Here is a 15,583-nt window from a genome sequence, read left to right on the forward strand (position 1 = left end):
TTCCTTCAGTTAAAAACCATCCAGGGTAACGCTCTCGGCGGAAGTGAGGACGCAGGCAGGCTCACCCCCGAGAGGATTCACTATAGAAACACGCAGGTCCCTCCCGCGGCAGGAGGAGAGCACCACAGGGTAGGGCCCCCTCCCGAACCGCGGCGGGCAAAGAGGGTGTGAGCACTGCTCTGCCCGCGGGCTGGTCCCCGGCCCCTGGACACGCTCCTGGCAGCCGAGGTGTCAGGAGGACACAGTCCACAGCCGCACGGCAGCTCCTGAGTTCACCCCGCGAGTGAGTCCGGGCTCGGTGTGCAGAGGAAGCGAGAAACGTAACTTTTACTGGGGGAGCCACACGCGGGTGCTTTCAAACTGGGGGCCTGAGACCCACGAGCACAGCAGCGGGTCAGATGAAGGGATCCATAGACAGAGGCCCGGAGGATTCTGAGTCCCCGGGTCTCAGGCTGGGACACGGTGCTGTCCACTGGCCACAGCCCATCACAGATGCTATTTGTGCCTTTGTAAGGTCTGTGTTCCCTCTTTGTTCTGGAAGTCTTTCAGTTGTCCTATTGTGGCTCTGATGGCCTCGAGTGACTCTTAGCCGCCCATTTTATGGCGAAGGCCACGCCAGTGGGGGCAAGTGCACAGGGCAGCCACCATCAGGCCTCTGCGACTCCGGACGCCCAGCAAGCTCGCGGTGCTCCCGAGAGTCGTTGCTTCTGCAGTGAGCCTCCACGGGTGCAGCGTGGCCTGGGCTTGGACCTTGCGACGCTCGCGGCCACCTCCCAGCCTCCTTCTGGACCCAGTACCCCCTCCCTCCTCACCTGACCTCACCAGCGGAGACGCTGGGGGAGGTGTTGGGAACGTGTGCTAGCCCGGGCCTGCTTTGGAGAAACCTTCCTCAGCTCTCTTTAGAAGGTGAAACACGGGTTCTGTCTCCCAACGTAGAAGGCCGTGAAGAAGCCGCCAACACTGGCCTCTGCTGGGGCAGGTCAGTGGCGAGGACAGCAGGGCGTGCCATGACCGTGAGGAGATGCCCCGCTCGGTGCCCCACACCCTTGTCTGCAGGGGCTCCTTGCTGTCACCGGGGGCATCCTCGGGGCGGCGTGCCATGCAGGGTGCACCAGAAGGTGGGACCGAGCTGCTCAGCTGGGGGCAGCCGCTCCCCACAGGGGCCGCGTGGCCAGGGTTTCACCATCATGCGGAATTTCTACGGAACAGGTTGACCAGCAAGCCCCAAAACTACAAACCACGTCTGTGGAAAACACTGGGATGAAGGCAGTCTTGGCATCTGCCAGTTTCAAAGGACCAAAGCCACTCCCCGAGTTTCAGAGATAACGTTGTCAGTGAAGCACATGTGTGCACACGAGTGTGCATGCAAGTGGCCAACGCACATGCACACACACACGTGTTCTGACGTCCGACGCTTATGCACACGAGGCGAGCTTCTCGCGAGGGAAAAGCTCAGGTTGAGGATAGGCAGTCCGGGTGGCCTGGATCTTGGAACAGAGCAGTTTGCGGAAGAGGGGGCAGCGGGCTGGGGCAGTGTCCCTCGGATCACCGCGTTATCGCCAGGTGAGGACTCAGCCACACGGGGCTGGCCCTCCGCGAGGACACGGACGCCCCTGCGTCCGCCACATGGACTCACCTTCCACAGGTGGCGGGGAGGCCGACAACACACGCGGGCGTGGTGAGCCCAACCCCAGACAGCAGGGGGCAGTGTCCCCCTGTCCCGGCCAGACGGGGCCACGGGACGGGCTTGTGTGCCGGGGCCGCGTGACTGCTTCTGGCCCGGGGAGTGTCGGCGGAAGGGATGAACCCCGGCTCCCTGACGATTAGCCACCCCCGGCTCCCCAGGCCCCAGGGGAAGCAGCCAGGGCCTCTGAGTCGCTGCTGAGAGGACAGCTGCCTGACCTTGCCGGGCTGTGACACAGTAAAGCCGTGTCACGGAGCTCTGAGATTTTGGTGTCTGCAGGGTGGGCTGGCATAGCCCACCCGTGCCAATGCAGCTGTCTTCTCAGTAGGCGGGTCAGAGGAGTCTTTGCTCTGCAGGGGACATGGGGGTGCAGACTGGAAGGTGGGAAGCTTGCCTCCAGATGTCTGGGGAAGGAGGGCACAGAGGGAGGGCACAGCCTGTGCAAAGGCCCTGCGCTCAGGAGCAGAGCAGGTGGGTGAGGGAGGCAGGGCCGTGCAGGAGGTGCAGTCGGAGGCCTCCGGGCCCACTGGGAGCCACAGACTGTGAGGAGGGTGGCGGGCTCTGAACAGGGAGGGGCGTGAGGGCGGGGCCTGGCCAGAAGCAGGAGCCAGGTGGGGCTCCCAGAACCACCTGGGTGAGTGCCAACGGTGTCTTGGACCGCAGCGATGGACAGGCGGGAGCTAGACAAGCCCGCCAGGGTCCCGGGGGCGTTAGAGCCCGGCGCTGTCAGCAGAGGCGCACGGACCACACTGCTGTCCGAGCGGCAGAGGACAGGGAGGCCCAGAGTCCGGCCAGAACCGGTGCGTGGTCACCAGGCACCGGCCTCCGTTCCGTCCTGCTCGCCCACTACCTTCCTCAGGCGTCCCTGTCTCCGGGAAGACAGCGCACACACCTCCACGCACCTACGTGTAAACACTGCCCACCCACGGGTCACACGGCATACCGACTCTCGAAGGCGTGATGCATTTCGTTAGGGAGGCCAGACGCTCGGGGGCAGCTGCACCCTGGTGGAGACGCTGGGTGGCGGTCCTCCCTGGTGAGCTCCACCCAGCGTGGCTCCTCTTGGACGCCCAGGGCTCGGCCGTTAGGGCGTCAGCGGGCGCCTGAGGCTGCGGGTCCTGCCCAGAGGTCTGCGGGCCAGAGTCCTAGATGCGTGGCCGAGCCATGTGTCCAGCAGCTGGTGCTGGGGGCTGGCGAGTAGAAGCAGACGTCCCAGGGGGCCTGAGCGCCCACAGTCACTGCGGGTGCCTCTGCGCTCTGCCCCACTCCCCACCCCCCGGAGGGCATCGTGGCTGGAAATAGGTAAGCTCGGGGAGCGGGGAATTGACTTTGCTGGGGAGGGGGGGCAAGGGGCGGCCTGGGAGCTGCCAGGATGCAGCAAATCTTCACAGGTGTCCATGGGTCCAAGACGCACAAGTACCATCACAGTCACCGAAACGCACAGACTACGTATGACGTTGTCTCACTGTTTTTGACGTATCCGTCAAATAGAAACGGAAGCGGCCTCTGTTCCCCCCGGGCCCCCCGGGGCTAAGCCATTGTGCCCTCCGTGGGGCTCAGAGCAGGGCCAGGAGCCACAGTCTTGTCCTTGTGGCCTTTGAGCCTCTAACCGTCCTGGCAGTCAGGCCCTCGTCTCTACAACGAGGGGTCAGACAAGACGATTTCCAATGTTCCTTCAAGTTCTCGGCTCGTGGTTTTGACTCTACGGTTTATATCTGCCCCCAAAGACACACTCAGGACGGATTCTGTCCCTGGTGCACATACGAGTAAGAGGGCTCAGGCAGCCATCGAGCCACAGGTGGCAACAAAAGCCAGCAGCCGGCGTTCCAAGAGTGGGTGGTGCAACAGCCGTTCTCGGAGGGCACCGAGGACCGCCCCAGACAGACAGTTAACGAGGGGTCCCCAGGAAGGCACAGAGCTATTACTGAGCTGACAACCCTCTATCAGTAAGGACTACACCCTACTAGTTTTGTAGCTTAATCTACGAATCAGGATCGATTCAACGCAAAGATTCCTCGACAAAGCATCTCAAAGAGCTTTGCTCATGGAAAGGCCTTGGAAACCACAAAAAGCGACGATTGTTTTAACGCTACGTGAAAGCACTCAGGGAATGTATCTTTCTGTCTGCGGCACAGCGTTGCTCCTCCTGGTCCTGCTCTTATGGACACTTCCCACCAGGAGGGACACCCCCACCCCGCCCGGGTCCCTGGAGGCATGTGAGGGGGCCACGCGTGAGACCCACAAGGCGAGGTCACCAGGAGGACGCGTGCATCACACCCAGCGCCCGGGCATGAGGAAGCTCGTTACCCAGTTTATTTCAATTTGCCTGTGCAACTAACCAGTGCGTTCGCCGGACAAGAACCCCAGAGTTGCTGACGACCGCAGGGTTATCTGAGACAACAACTTAAACAGGAGGGAAATTCTTACAGCTGGCTCAACAGAGCTGCGCATCCTTTGAGGAAGGCAAGGAGCCTTGGTTCTGCCGGTGGGGCTGACGGTCCCGGTGGGAGACGGGAGCGTCAGACACGTGCACATTCCCTAGCTGGTTCCTAAGCTACGGGTACGTCTGCTGTCCCCCCTGCCTGCCTGGGGGGGGGAACCAAGACACAAGATGAGCACACGGGCAGAGATTGCACAGCTAACAGGTGGTGCGGCCGCATTTCCTCCCACGTTAATGGGAGAAATTAAAAAAAAAACAAACGGACTGGGTCTCACTTTCCATTTGGCATCTGGGAATCTCCGGGTTCAATGAGAAGTCCAGCTTTGAGCAACTGCTGTAGGGCAGACCCATGGTCTTACTTTAGTCGACCTCCACTCTGTGCTTTTTATGTTGTATTGTTTCCTGGTGCGTGAGCCAACTCAAGCTTTGTGGCATGAAGATACACAAATACACACACACACGTATCTGTACTTCAGATATGTATATACACTTCAGTGTTTCTAGTAGGACTACTCTTTGGCTTCGCCTCAAACACGGCTCACTGTATCTCCATCATTTAAGCACCAAGGTGTTGGTGGATCTGCACAGGGGTCCGCACTCAGCCACGCGAGGGGTCCTGCAGGCGATGTTCTCGGGACCCCGACACGCGGCGCAGGTGCGCCCGAATCTCCCTGACGTGCTGGGGCCGCATCGCTTCCGCTTGGACTTGTGAGATGCGGGTCGCGTCCGGAAGGAACCACGGTTGTCTGGAAAGAGCAGGGGTGCCCTCTTTTGGGGATTTTGCTCCTTTGTCACTATAACTGAGGGAGACCCAAGGCGTCTGCTTGTGGCAACTGCATCGTTCCAGCCCGTGTTTCAGTCCTGGGGCTGGTGAACTCTGGAGGGAGGGGTGGAGGTACGTGTTCCTTGCTGACTGGGCTTCAGATGACAAGGACCACGGATGACGCGTGTGGGTGTGTGGTTCAAAAAAAGCTCAAAACCTGGCCTACCACAAAACAACCTGGTTCCCCAAAGCTCAGACAACACAGGGTTCCCTAGGCTACCGTGTTTCCTTCCCCTTCGGGTAACTAGGCAAACAGTCCTGAAGTATAACCACACACTGTCATAAAAAAACACTACAGAAAGGGATTTATACGTGTGCTCTGATGAGTTATTTACTTAGGTCAACAGCAATCCTTCATTCGGATTTTCCCTTGAAATGGAAACGTCAACACAAATCTTTGGTGCATCGCCGTGTAGATGACCAGCCGTGGCCTTCCCAGAGGTGGGGGCTGACTGTGCCCTTGGTGATTCTGAGTGTGTGGCGTGCAGGCCGGCAGCTTAGGGCACCTGCACCACGGTCAGCGCAGACCTCTCTCGGCCCCTCTAGTCCCGTCCTCCATGCGGGGCTCCTACCGGCCACGGCACGACAGTCTTTTGTCCTGACATTCACAGAGACCTCGAGTACATCCTGCAGGAGCGTGTCAGGTAAGGGATAAGGACCATTCTTCTGACACGTGGACAACACGATCGTTAGGAGCCTGGAGATTACCGCTAAACGGGTGCCGCTGACTCAGGGCTCACAGGGCATCGCGAAAGCATGGCTTTTTATCGTACTTGGGAAACTTCTGTACTTTTTACCCTACTTCCCAGTCAGGAAAAGTGGGAGACAGCTGCCGATTTCATTTGGAGTGACATTTGTACAACACTTTGTAATTCATTTAAAATTTTTTTTAATGCTTATTTATTTTTGAGACAGAGAGAGAGAGAGAGAGAGAGAGAGAGCACACGTGAGCAAGTTGGGGAGGGGCAGAGAGAGAGAGGGAAACACAGACTCTGAAGAGGCTCCAGGCTCTGAGCTGTCAGCACAGAGCCTGAGGCGGGGCTTGAACTCACAAACCGTGAGATCATGACCTGAGCCGAAGTCGGACGCTTTCCGGGTGCCCCGGACACTTTGCAATTTAGAATGAGTTCTCATATGTATTTCCTGAGATTATACAGTCAAGACTGGGAGTCAAGATCACGTTTGCTTCTCTCTTCCCTGTCACTCTGCCCCCCCAGCCTGGGGTTCCTTTGCATTTCAGGAAAGCGCCAGGACGGGTTACGGGTGGGAGACTCTCGTAAGTCAAAAGCAGGGGCCCAGCCGCTCTGCGGGGCCGCCTTGTCTGCGTCTTCAGGCTTGCTGAGCACAGAACAGTGGGAGCCAGGAGGCCCCTGGGCCGTCCTTACTCAAGGTCGGAGGGCGGGCTCCTCGCGCTTCCCTCTGCGATGACTCAGCCTGGGTCCAGCGTGAGCCGCACGTGCCGAGGTGATGATTCGGGAGCTGCTTCCTGACCACGTGAGGGTGGCTGTCGACCCCACATCCGTAAGCGTCTCCAGGGCTCTAGGCCCCAGAAGTCACGGTAAACACAAGAGGCGGAGGGGGCCTGTGTCAGTATTCTTCCCACCGGGAGACAAATCTAAGTTTGTCACATGACTGAAACGGCAGCATCTCTGCTGGTTTTCACCGTCAACTGTAGGCAGCCATTGTCCAAAGTGTCCCTCTGGGACCACTGTCCAAAGTGTTCCTCTGGGACCACTGTCCAAAGTGTCTCTCTGGGACCACTGTCCAAAGTGGTTTCAGAACCACTGTTCTGAAAACAACCAGGGGAACAATGAGGAAGGTGGTGGTTGCTTTAAAGACAAGTAAGCTTCGGGGCGCCTGAGTGGCTCAGTTGAGTGTCCGACTCTTGGTGTTGGCTCAGGTGATGATCTCACAGTTCGTGGTTTCGAGCCCCATGTTGGGTTCTGTGCTGACAGCGTGGAGCCTGCTTGGAATTCTGTCTCTCCCTCCCTCTCTCTGCCCCTCCCCCCACCACTCTGTCTCTCTCAAAAATAAGTAAATAAACTTTAAAAAATAAAAAGTAAGCTTAGCCAAATCATTCCAAAAGGTATTCTTATCATATAGAAAGCTTAAATTTGGACATTTTTATTTTGTCATTTTCTTTTACGTGTGTATATACATATGCAGTTGGAATACAGGAGGAGAGAGAGAGTCGAGAGAAACCTCTGTGTTAGAGGTTCAGAGATGGACTTATTCTCGAAATCATCGACGCTCGGACATTCCCTTCAAATCTGCAGACTGCCTTCCCTCTGCATTCAGAACACCTGTGGGGGGCGCCTCGCTCGAGAGCTGCCTCTAAGGCCTGCAGACCCCACCTGGAATGCAGCGGACTATGCCCCTCCACCCAATTCCCGTGAAAATCGACGTGCAACACGTACAACCAGGCGGGTATTGATTTCTGTGGCAGTACCTGACTGGTTTCCGTTAAACGAATCTTCCTGGTTTTTCCGTCCCTGAGCCTCTGGGTTGTGCCGGTTTTCATTACAGTTTAAGACACCGAGGAAATGGGCAGTGGGACTTGTGTAATTACGAGCGCTTACTCAGGGCAGGATCACAGGAACAGAAGGGATTTTTGAAAAAGAACAAGCAAATCAGGAACAAAAAAATTGGGGTGGCTTTTCCTGCCCGAGAATCAAACGACAAAGAAGCCCTTTCCGTCAGTAAGCAGCGGCCAGGCCAGGGAACGTGGCGAGAGGCTGTCGGCCGGGAGCGCCATGATGTGCAGGTGCAGGGGGAGCTTACTTCTGTAGCCAGAAAACCGCTCTCCTCTCCTCCCCTCTACCCTGTGCCCTCAGGGTCCTGGCCGGTCCTCTGCTGCCCCCTTGTCCCCACCTCTTTGGGAATTCTTGGAGAAGAGAACTCAGTAAGGCGTGTGGACAGATCTGCTTGGCCGTGTGACCTTGGGGGCATCACTGAGCATCGTGGTCACATGGGAAAGGGGAGTTTTTTCCATGTAAAATCAGATGAGAACTCGTTTATTCTCAGGGCGGGGGGTGGGCACAGAAATGGAAATGAACAACGTATATAACGGCGACGTGTGTCAGCTGGGCTCCACAAAATGTACACTTTTATAGAAAACAGTTATTTTCCAACGCCTCCTGAGTCATTCCTTGTGGTTGAACTATCTGGGCTTTGGGACCGTTTCACTTCCCTGTTAGATATTTTTCACCGGCACCGTTAGGTTTTCCACCCCCAATTGGTCAAACAGATGATGAGAGAAATATTGTATAGTGAGGATACACGTGGGAAGTCTCTGGCCTCTGTGTACAGACAGGCACACAACACAAGAACCCGAAGGGGACGGGCCCCCAGGGCGGTCACGTTGTTGGGGAGAAGAGACAGCAGGTGGCTAATGAAGGGGACTTACCTCCACGTTTCTAGGGGGTCTGCAGTTTTAATACTGAGAACAGAGCCATGGATTACTCATGTAACGATAAAATTAAAACCATCCCTCGATGAGTGCACGTGCACACAGATGTCACACGAAGCCACGTCTACAAGTTCCGTGTCACCTACCGAACACGTCACTGTCTTCCGAGGCCTCCCGGGAAAGGTAGTGGGGGTTCCTCCTCTTGCTAGATTCTCCTGTGCTCGTGTCTGCATCCTGGGAACAAAACAAAACAGACAACACCCTTTCTTAAGATGCAGTGTTTCACCTGGGTGCCTGGGGGGCTCAGTGGGTTAAGCATCTGACTTCAGCTCAGGTCGTGATCTCATGGCTAGTGAGTTCGAGCCCCGCATCGGGCTGTGCTGACAGCTCAGAGCCTGGAGCCTGCTGCGGATCCCGTGTCTCCCTCTCTCTCTGCTCCTCCCCCGCTCGTGCTCTGTCTCTCTCAAAAATAAAAATAAATAAACATTAAAAAAAAAAAGATGCAGTGTTCTATCAACAAGCTAGTTGTAATACATTTTTCTTCTTGTAAACTTTGTGGCAAGATAATTAGCTCAGGGTGGGTTTTCTGTGGAGGATTCTGGATTCCGGCCTGTTTTCTCTGCCTGGGCTTGCAAGCATTCTCTTGTTCCAGGGGATAGATTTTCACACAAAGGAAATTGCATATCACCTCGGATAAAATAAATCAGCTACACATCACGGCCTGCGCTCCGGAAGCCGGCCAAGTGGCTGTCTGGGTTGCAGGAAAGGACGGATGCCAAACCTGACTTTCTTGAATTCCAACTCTGGCCTCCTGGAAGCCAGGCAGGGCAGCCTTGGTGGGAGGCCGGGCAGAGACCTCCCCTCTGCTCCTTCCTGGGGCCCTAACGGCAGCACCAGAGTGCACATTCTTTTTGACTTTAGGATTTTAAGGGCATAGAGTAGATATGGTTTAGCTTCTGTTCTTTGCGGTCAGTCGGGAACGCTCGCATAGACGCCCCTGCAAAGGACCCTGACAAGCACAGCAGGAGGGCCTGCTCTCCCCTCCCCGCCACATCTCCCCCTGCCCCACCACTCCTGTCAGGGGCGCCTTTCCAGCTTGTCCTGTGCTCCTTTAGAAGAGCCTCTGCACGGCGCCCGGCGCGGCCTGACCTGCCTCTGCGGCCAGAGCACGAGCCCCAACCTGAGCCATTGCCACGAAGGCCACCATTGCCGGTGACCATTCACCTGGTTTGCACTTCTCCCGGTTACGAGCAGTGCCCGTGAGCTGGGGTTGCTGACTCACGGGCCACAAGCCCAGGGTTGGTTCCCGGACTCTGCCCCTGTGGCTCGAGGCTCCCGTGGCCGCACTCCAGCCTCCACCCTTGCTCTGTATCACTTTGTCCCAGGCCGCTCTCATTTCCTGAGGTTCCAGCTACGACTTTTTCCTCTATTTTACAATCTTTTCTTCATAAAGAGAGGAGAAACAGTGGCTCCAGAGCCATACTGCCTGGGTGTATACTCTGGCTTGGCTCTTATTTACTGGCTGTGTGACCTGGGACAAGTCACTTAACCTCTCTGGGCTTTAGTTTCCTTTTCTATAAAAGAGAGGAAATACTGATATTGCTTATCGTGCTGGTAGTCGGGGTTAATAAAGTTAATATTTGTTAGTGTTTCAACACACCTGGTGCACAGAAACTGTAAAATGAGTGTTTGTTAAATAAAAGGGAAACTCTGAAAAAAAAAAGTGAACACCCTCCCCTCTGTCTCAGCTCTGGCTCTTGGCTGCCCCTCCCCCAGCTCTGTTCCCAAGCTTTGTCTTACAGCCGGTGGGCCTCACCTGCCCGGCTTTCCCCCCTCCACTTCTCCCATGCTCTGGCAGATCTCTGGGGGGTCTAGAGAGCAGGCACGTGGCCCCGAGGCTGGGCACCAGCCCTGCAGAAGCTTCTGGGGCCGGCTGGACCGGCGTCACCTCCGGGTACTGCCAGCAGTGTGCTCCCCCTGGGCCAGGTGGGCAGGAGGCGGGGAGAGAGACGCCCTTTGGGACGCCAACGTGCCCAGCTAATCTGACCCAGGAAGTCCCGCCCCTCTGTCCCCCTCCTTCCCAGGTTCTGGGCTCTACTTGCGTCTGCATTGCAACAAAACCCATCCTAATACGAGTCTTCTCGTGAGGAGGCCATAAGTGACTGTCCTGTCAACATAAGGTCTGATTCAGCAGGATGGATTCACAGTCAGGGAGCAGCACAGGCAGGCAGCCAGCAGGTGGGAGAGGAGGTGAGGGCCCAGGCTGGAGGTGACATCCGTGGCCTTGGGGAGGTGGAGGCCAGCCCTCTGGAGTTCACACCTGTGCTCCCCACCACTGCCCCCAGGTCCCTCTGGAAGGCTCTAGCCCAAACAAGGGTAGGGTTCCCGCTCCTACATCAGCATGGGGTCTCCTCTCCCACACCGGCATGGGGTCTCCACTCCCCATAGGGAAGGCAGGGGCAGACGGATGGGTGAGATCCCACCGGCCACCATTTAGAACCCGGTTCCTACAATTAAATCATGTCCAATGTTATACATATAAAAAAAGCTTATTGTTAATTAACACCCAGAACACGGAGGAGGGAGAAGTTTGCTTTCATTTTCACAGTGAAGCTGATGTTACCAGCTGGGTTTTTTTTAAATTTTTTTTTTTTTAACGTTTATTTTTGAGACAGAGAGAGAAGAGCATGAACGGGGGAGGGTCAGAGAGAGAGGGGGAGACACAGAATCCGAAACAGGCTCCAGGCTCTGAGCGGTCAGCACAGAGCCCGACGGGCTGGAACTCACAGCCCACGAGATCATGACCTGAGCCGAAGTCGGCCGCTTAACCGACTGAGCCACCCAGGCACCCCACCAGCTGGTTAATACACTAAATTGGGGTTTCCCAGACTGAGATCTAGCAGTCTCATAAAATCACTATTAACAGCACACAGTCGTGTTCAAACTCACTGGTAATTGAAAAGATACAAAGCAAGACAAGAATGAGAGACTGTTTTCTAACATCCTGACGTATTCTCGACTTGACAAAGTTGAGAAAAAAGTACTTTGCAGCCTTGTTGGGGATGCAGTGACACAGGAGCCCTCTGGGAGCTGGATAAACATTCACAGCAGGTTCTGTGACACCAACAATAACAAAACCAAGCTGTCCCTCCCCTGGATCAGGCTCTTGCCTCCTGCCCTCAGGGTCCAGGAGGGTCAGAGTGTCCGGGAGGGAGGACCTGACCAGGCTCAGCCCCACCCCTAGTGGCTTCCTCCTCCTGCCCTCAGCCTTCCTCCCCCTCCCCCTCCCCCTCATCCCCTTCTTCCCCCCCCCCTCTTCCTGCCTTCCTCCCCACACCCTTCCCCTCCCACAAGGGCAGGTCTGAACTCCTCTCCCCTGTAGACTTGGCCACCGCTCCCCCCCACCCCACCCCTGCCCCTGTAGGCTCACTCCTCTCTCCCCCAACCAGGCTGTAAATTGTTTGACAAGAGGGACCTTGCCTTATAAACCCTTCTGTCCCCAGACCTCGACAGCGTCTGGCACCCAGCAAGTGCCGGAGAGAAAACTGTTTGGCTATTATATTTACAAGGCTTTTGGTGGCAGAGGAAGCCAAAGGTGGCTCAATGGGCGTTTTCTCCTATCTACCTATTTACTCAGAGGAGAGTAAAACTTGGGTGGGCAAGCACTTCTCGATAGCTCCGTTCGTCAGCCGTGAATCCAGTCTCGTGTCTTTGTTTCACGTCGCGCCTTGAGGCTGACAGCAATGTCGTGTTCTTTGCCAAGCACACAATACCCATCGCTGGAGAAGTGATCAATCGAACACAATTTAGCTGCCGTGCTCCTTCATCGCGGGTGAATCTTCTCACGCTTTCACGTTTAGATCAAGATGCCCCTTGCGACCAGCAGCGTCTTCTACTTAGAACCGAGGACTCCTTCCTTCTGGGAGGCTTGGAGTCTCAGGGATGAGGGCACTTCGGGGTCAGGGTCAAAGCTCGGTATTGAAAGCGAACCGCTCTGCCCTCAGTGACCGCAGCCGGATGATAGGGCCACACAGCCTCCCTATCTCCGCTGCTGGGGTCGGCGCGGCCGGACGTGGTGGTGAAGAGATAGCTGGTGTCCTCAGCCCGTGCCCGGTGCAGGCCTCCCTGCTGCAGCATCAGAACGGGCACCGTCTGCTCCTTCAAGGGGCCACCGGGGGAGGCGGGGCAGAGTCCCGATGACAGACGGGACCCCAAACCTCACCCACCTCCTCCGGTCATAACGCGTCATAATTCCACACGCTGTGCAGGACGCTGTGCGAAAAGTCCACGCGCACGGCCTGGGAAATCTACTCGCTGACTTCTGTCCCAACAAAGAGTTACTTTCTGAGACCTGATGCTGTTGCTTTACCGCGAACATAAAATATACCCTTACGAAGAACACACTTCCAACAAGCGAAACGTCCACCAGCAAAACACACACGATCAAGATGGTGTGATTCAAACGTAAGGGAATTTTCACGATAAAGAAAGTAAATAACAGACATGAAACACTCAGATACACAAAGAGGGTCGGTGCCGACGAGACCCGCGACCCAGCGTGTCACTGCCCCAACGTGTCCTGATTCTCAAATCGTGTCTGTGTCTGCACGTGTCTAAATGTGTTTCAAGCAGTTATGGTTCCTTCATAATATTTGTACCAATTTTCATTTCCATCAGCCTAAATACGAGAGAGGTGACCGATGTAAGAATTCACTTACTTTTCTACATTAATTTTAGGGGTAAACACAATAAGGCAAAAGTCTCATAAATACAAATGCCGATTTAACAATATTTTTACAAAAATTTTTTTAAACGTTTGTTTATTATTGAGAGACAGAGCATGGACAGGGGAGGGGCAGAGAAAGAGGGAGACGCAGAATCCGAAGCAGGCTCCAGGCTCCGAGCTGTCAGCACAGAGCCCGACGCGGGGCTGCAACTCACAAACCGTGAGATCGTGACCTGAACCGAAGTCGGATCCTTAACCGACTGAGCCACCCAGGCGCCCCTAAAAATATTTTAAAATATTGAGGCACCTGGGGGGCTCAGTTGAGTGTCTGACTCTTGATTTCAGCTCAAGTCATGATCCTGGGGTCGTGGGATCAAGCCTTGCACTGGGCTCCCAGCTGAGCATGAAGCCTGCTCAAGATTCTCTCTCTCCTTCTCCCTCTGTCCCTCCCCGCCACTCACGTGCTCTCTCCCAAATAAAAAAAACTAAAAATATTTCTAAATGCAGATGAGACTTATTTTTCAACACGGATACAACACTCATGATAAATTAAGCAATTTACTGCATCTCTGGTCTGTATGTTTTCACTCAACAGTCTTCATCCAAGTGGGATTAAAACCCCCCTCTTAACCAACGGGTTCTCTGCTCACTGAATGATGCCCCTGAGGGACAGGTGCACTCAAGCCCTGCCCAGTGTCTGGCCCCCTCCCGTCCTTGTTCAGAAGAGAAGCGAGGCCCTGTCTGCTCCGGGCACTGCCATCCTAGGGGCCCCGGGTCCCTTGTCTGTGCTGTTGGACACAAGCTGAGCAGACAGCGTTTCTCGTCTTTTCTGGTTCTGGGCACCATCCTGAATGGAAACCCCGGACGGAATCTACTTTAGCGTTGGAAGTGTTTCGCTTTCAATGTAAGTGTGGGTATTTGTTGCATTTCCTAAAGAAACACCGACTTTCAAAGGAGACCTGTTGAGGGGACCAGGAGTCACGTACTCACCTACAGGGAAAGGTGCGGTGTGTGCATTCGGTGCTTGGGGGACATGCTGTGTGTGCGGTCACCTGGGGGACATGCTTCGTGTGGTCACTCACTGCTTGGGGGACGCTCCACCAAAGCCAGGCGAAGCGTCTGTGCTCAGGGAAGAGCTGGTTCCTCCAGATTTGACGGAAATCTAATCAGGTCAAACCAAAGACCCGCATCTGGCCCTCAACCAGCCTCAGGGAGGGCGCCTCAGGGGTCCACATGCCTGTGTCCAGTCTGAGTCCATCCTTGGATGTTAAAAAAATATTCAAACAAGAATGAGGGCTCCTGCAGATCAGCTGTGAAGAGGTCATACTGCCGTGAGTGGGTCCCTAAGCCACGATGGGTGTCTTCATAAGAGGCAGTTCAGACACACAGACACAGACACACAGGGAGGGGGCCGTGAGCCAACAGGGGGATACGTCCCCAGCCAAGGACTGCTGGAAACCACCGGATTCTAGGACAGAGGCTGGAACGCAGCTGCCATGAGAACCTCCCGAAGACCCATCCCTGCCGACTCCTGGGTTCTGGACTTCTGGTCTCCAACAGTGTGAGAGACCAAATTCCTGGTGTTTTTAGCACCGGTTTGCAGACCTTTGTTGCAGAAGCATCAGGAAATGAACACGAGTCCCTCTACGTCCCTCTATATGTAGCACAAATAGCTCTGGATGTTAACATGAATAGTGAAACAGAAAGGCACTGTTTTTGGCATTAAGGAATTTCTAGTGCTTTTTTTGGTATTAAGGAATTTCTAGTCTCCTAACCTACTTACAAACCAGAGAACGTTCTCATTTTTTTTGTGAATAAAACATTAAAAAAACCAACAAAACACAAAAACCTCACCTGGCCTTGACTTCTAAACTTTAAGCATCCAAGTGTTCCTCGCGGGCCAGTGTGGGTCCTGCACTAGGCTCGGTGTGAGGAGAGAGGGACCTGGGGACTCACAGGGTTCGCCTTGGTACCCAGGAAGTACGATTCAGGGTCGCCTCCATGAGGACCAAGAGGAACAACAAAGGATAAAATGGAGCCAAACCTACCAAAGCTGCAAACAAACCAAAACACTGGTAAAAGGCATCCGGGTTTAATTATTTTAGGCCCTGGTCTGTTCAGCCACTTGTAACTTTGTACCCATCTTGTCCAGTCATTTCCCGGCCACCTAACCCACCGTCCAGGGACCGCAGCCATCCTAAGAGATTTTCTTAAGGTGTAGCTATTTACACATAACGGAATTGTAAGTATAAAATGCGTTTAATCAGCCTTGAGTTTTTGAAAGGCTGATGGGTCTGGAAGCAACAATTTTAGGAGGAATGGCCCAGAAGATAAGTTTCTAATCACCGTAGCAACATCCGGAAAAAAAAAAAAAATTAAAAAGTCTCTGAGAGAGGGCAACCCTGGAGTCACAGTTTTAAAAAAAATTACACAATTTACAAAATTCTGATTCAAACTAAAAAACAGGCATCCAGAGAGGAAAGATGTTGAAAGACATTAAA

General features: G+C 54.7%; 1 protein-coding gene across 5 annotated transcripts in view; it reads right to left on the minus strand.

Annotated features, from left to right (window-relative positions):
* Positions 1 to 15,583, minus strand: part of MBP (myelin basic protein) — a 113,839-nt gene that overhangs the window by 57,893 nt on the left and 40,363 nt on the right. For 3 of the 5 annotated variants that reach the window (XM_078435126.2, XM_081790843.1, XM_081790841.1), the window contains one exon: positions 8,503 to 8,590. In XM_078435126.2, the coding sequence (XP_078291252.2) occupies positions 8,503 to 8,590 (88 nt within the window). Of the gene's footprint in view, positions 1 to 8,502; positions 8,591 to 10,172; positions 10,482 to 15,583 lie in introns of those variants that run through there. The other 2 variants (XM_081790842.1, XM_081790840.1) reach the window with 1 other exon arrangement.

This window comes from Panthera onca, chromosome D3 (assembly GCF_046562875.1).
Source record: "Panthera onca isolate mPanOnc1 chromosome D3, mPanOnc1 haplotype 2, whole genome shotgun sequence".
Lineage (NCBI taxonomy): Eukaryota > Metazoa > Chordata > Mammalia > Carnivora > Felidae > Panthera > Panthera onca.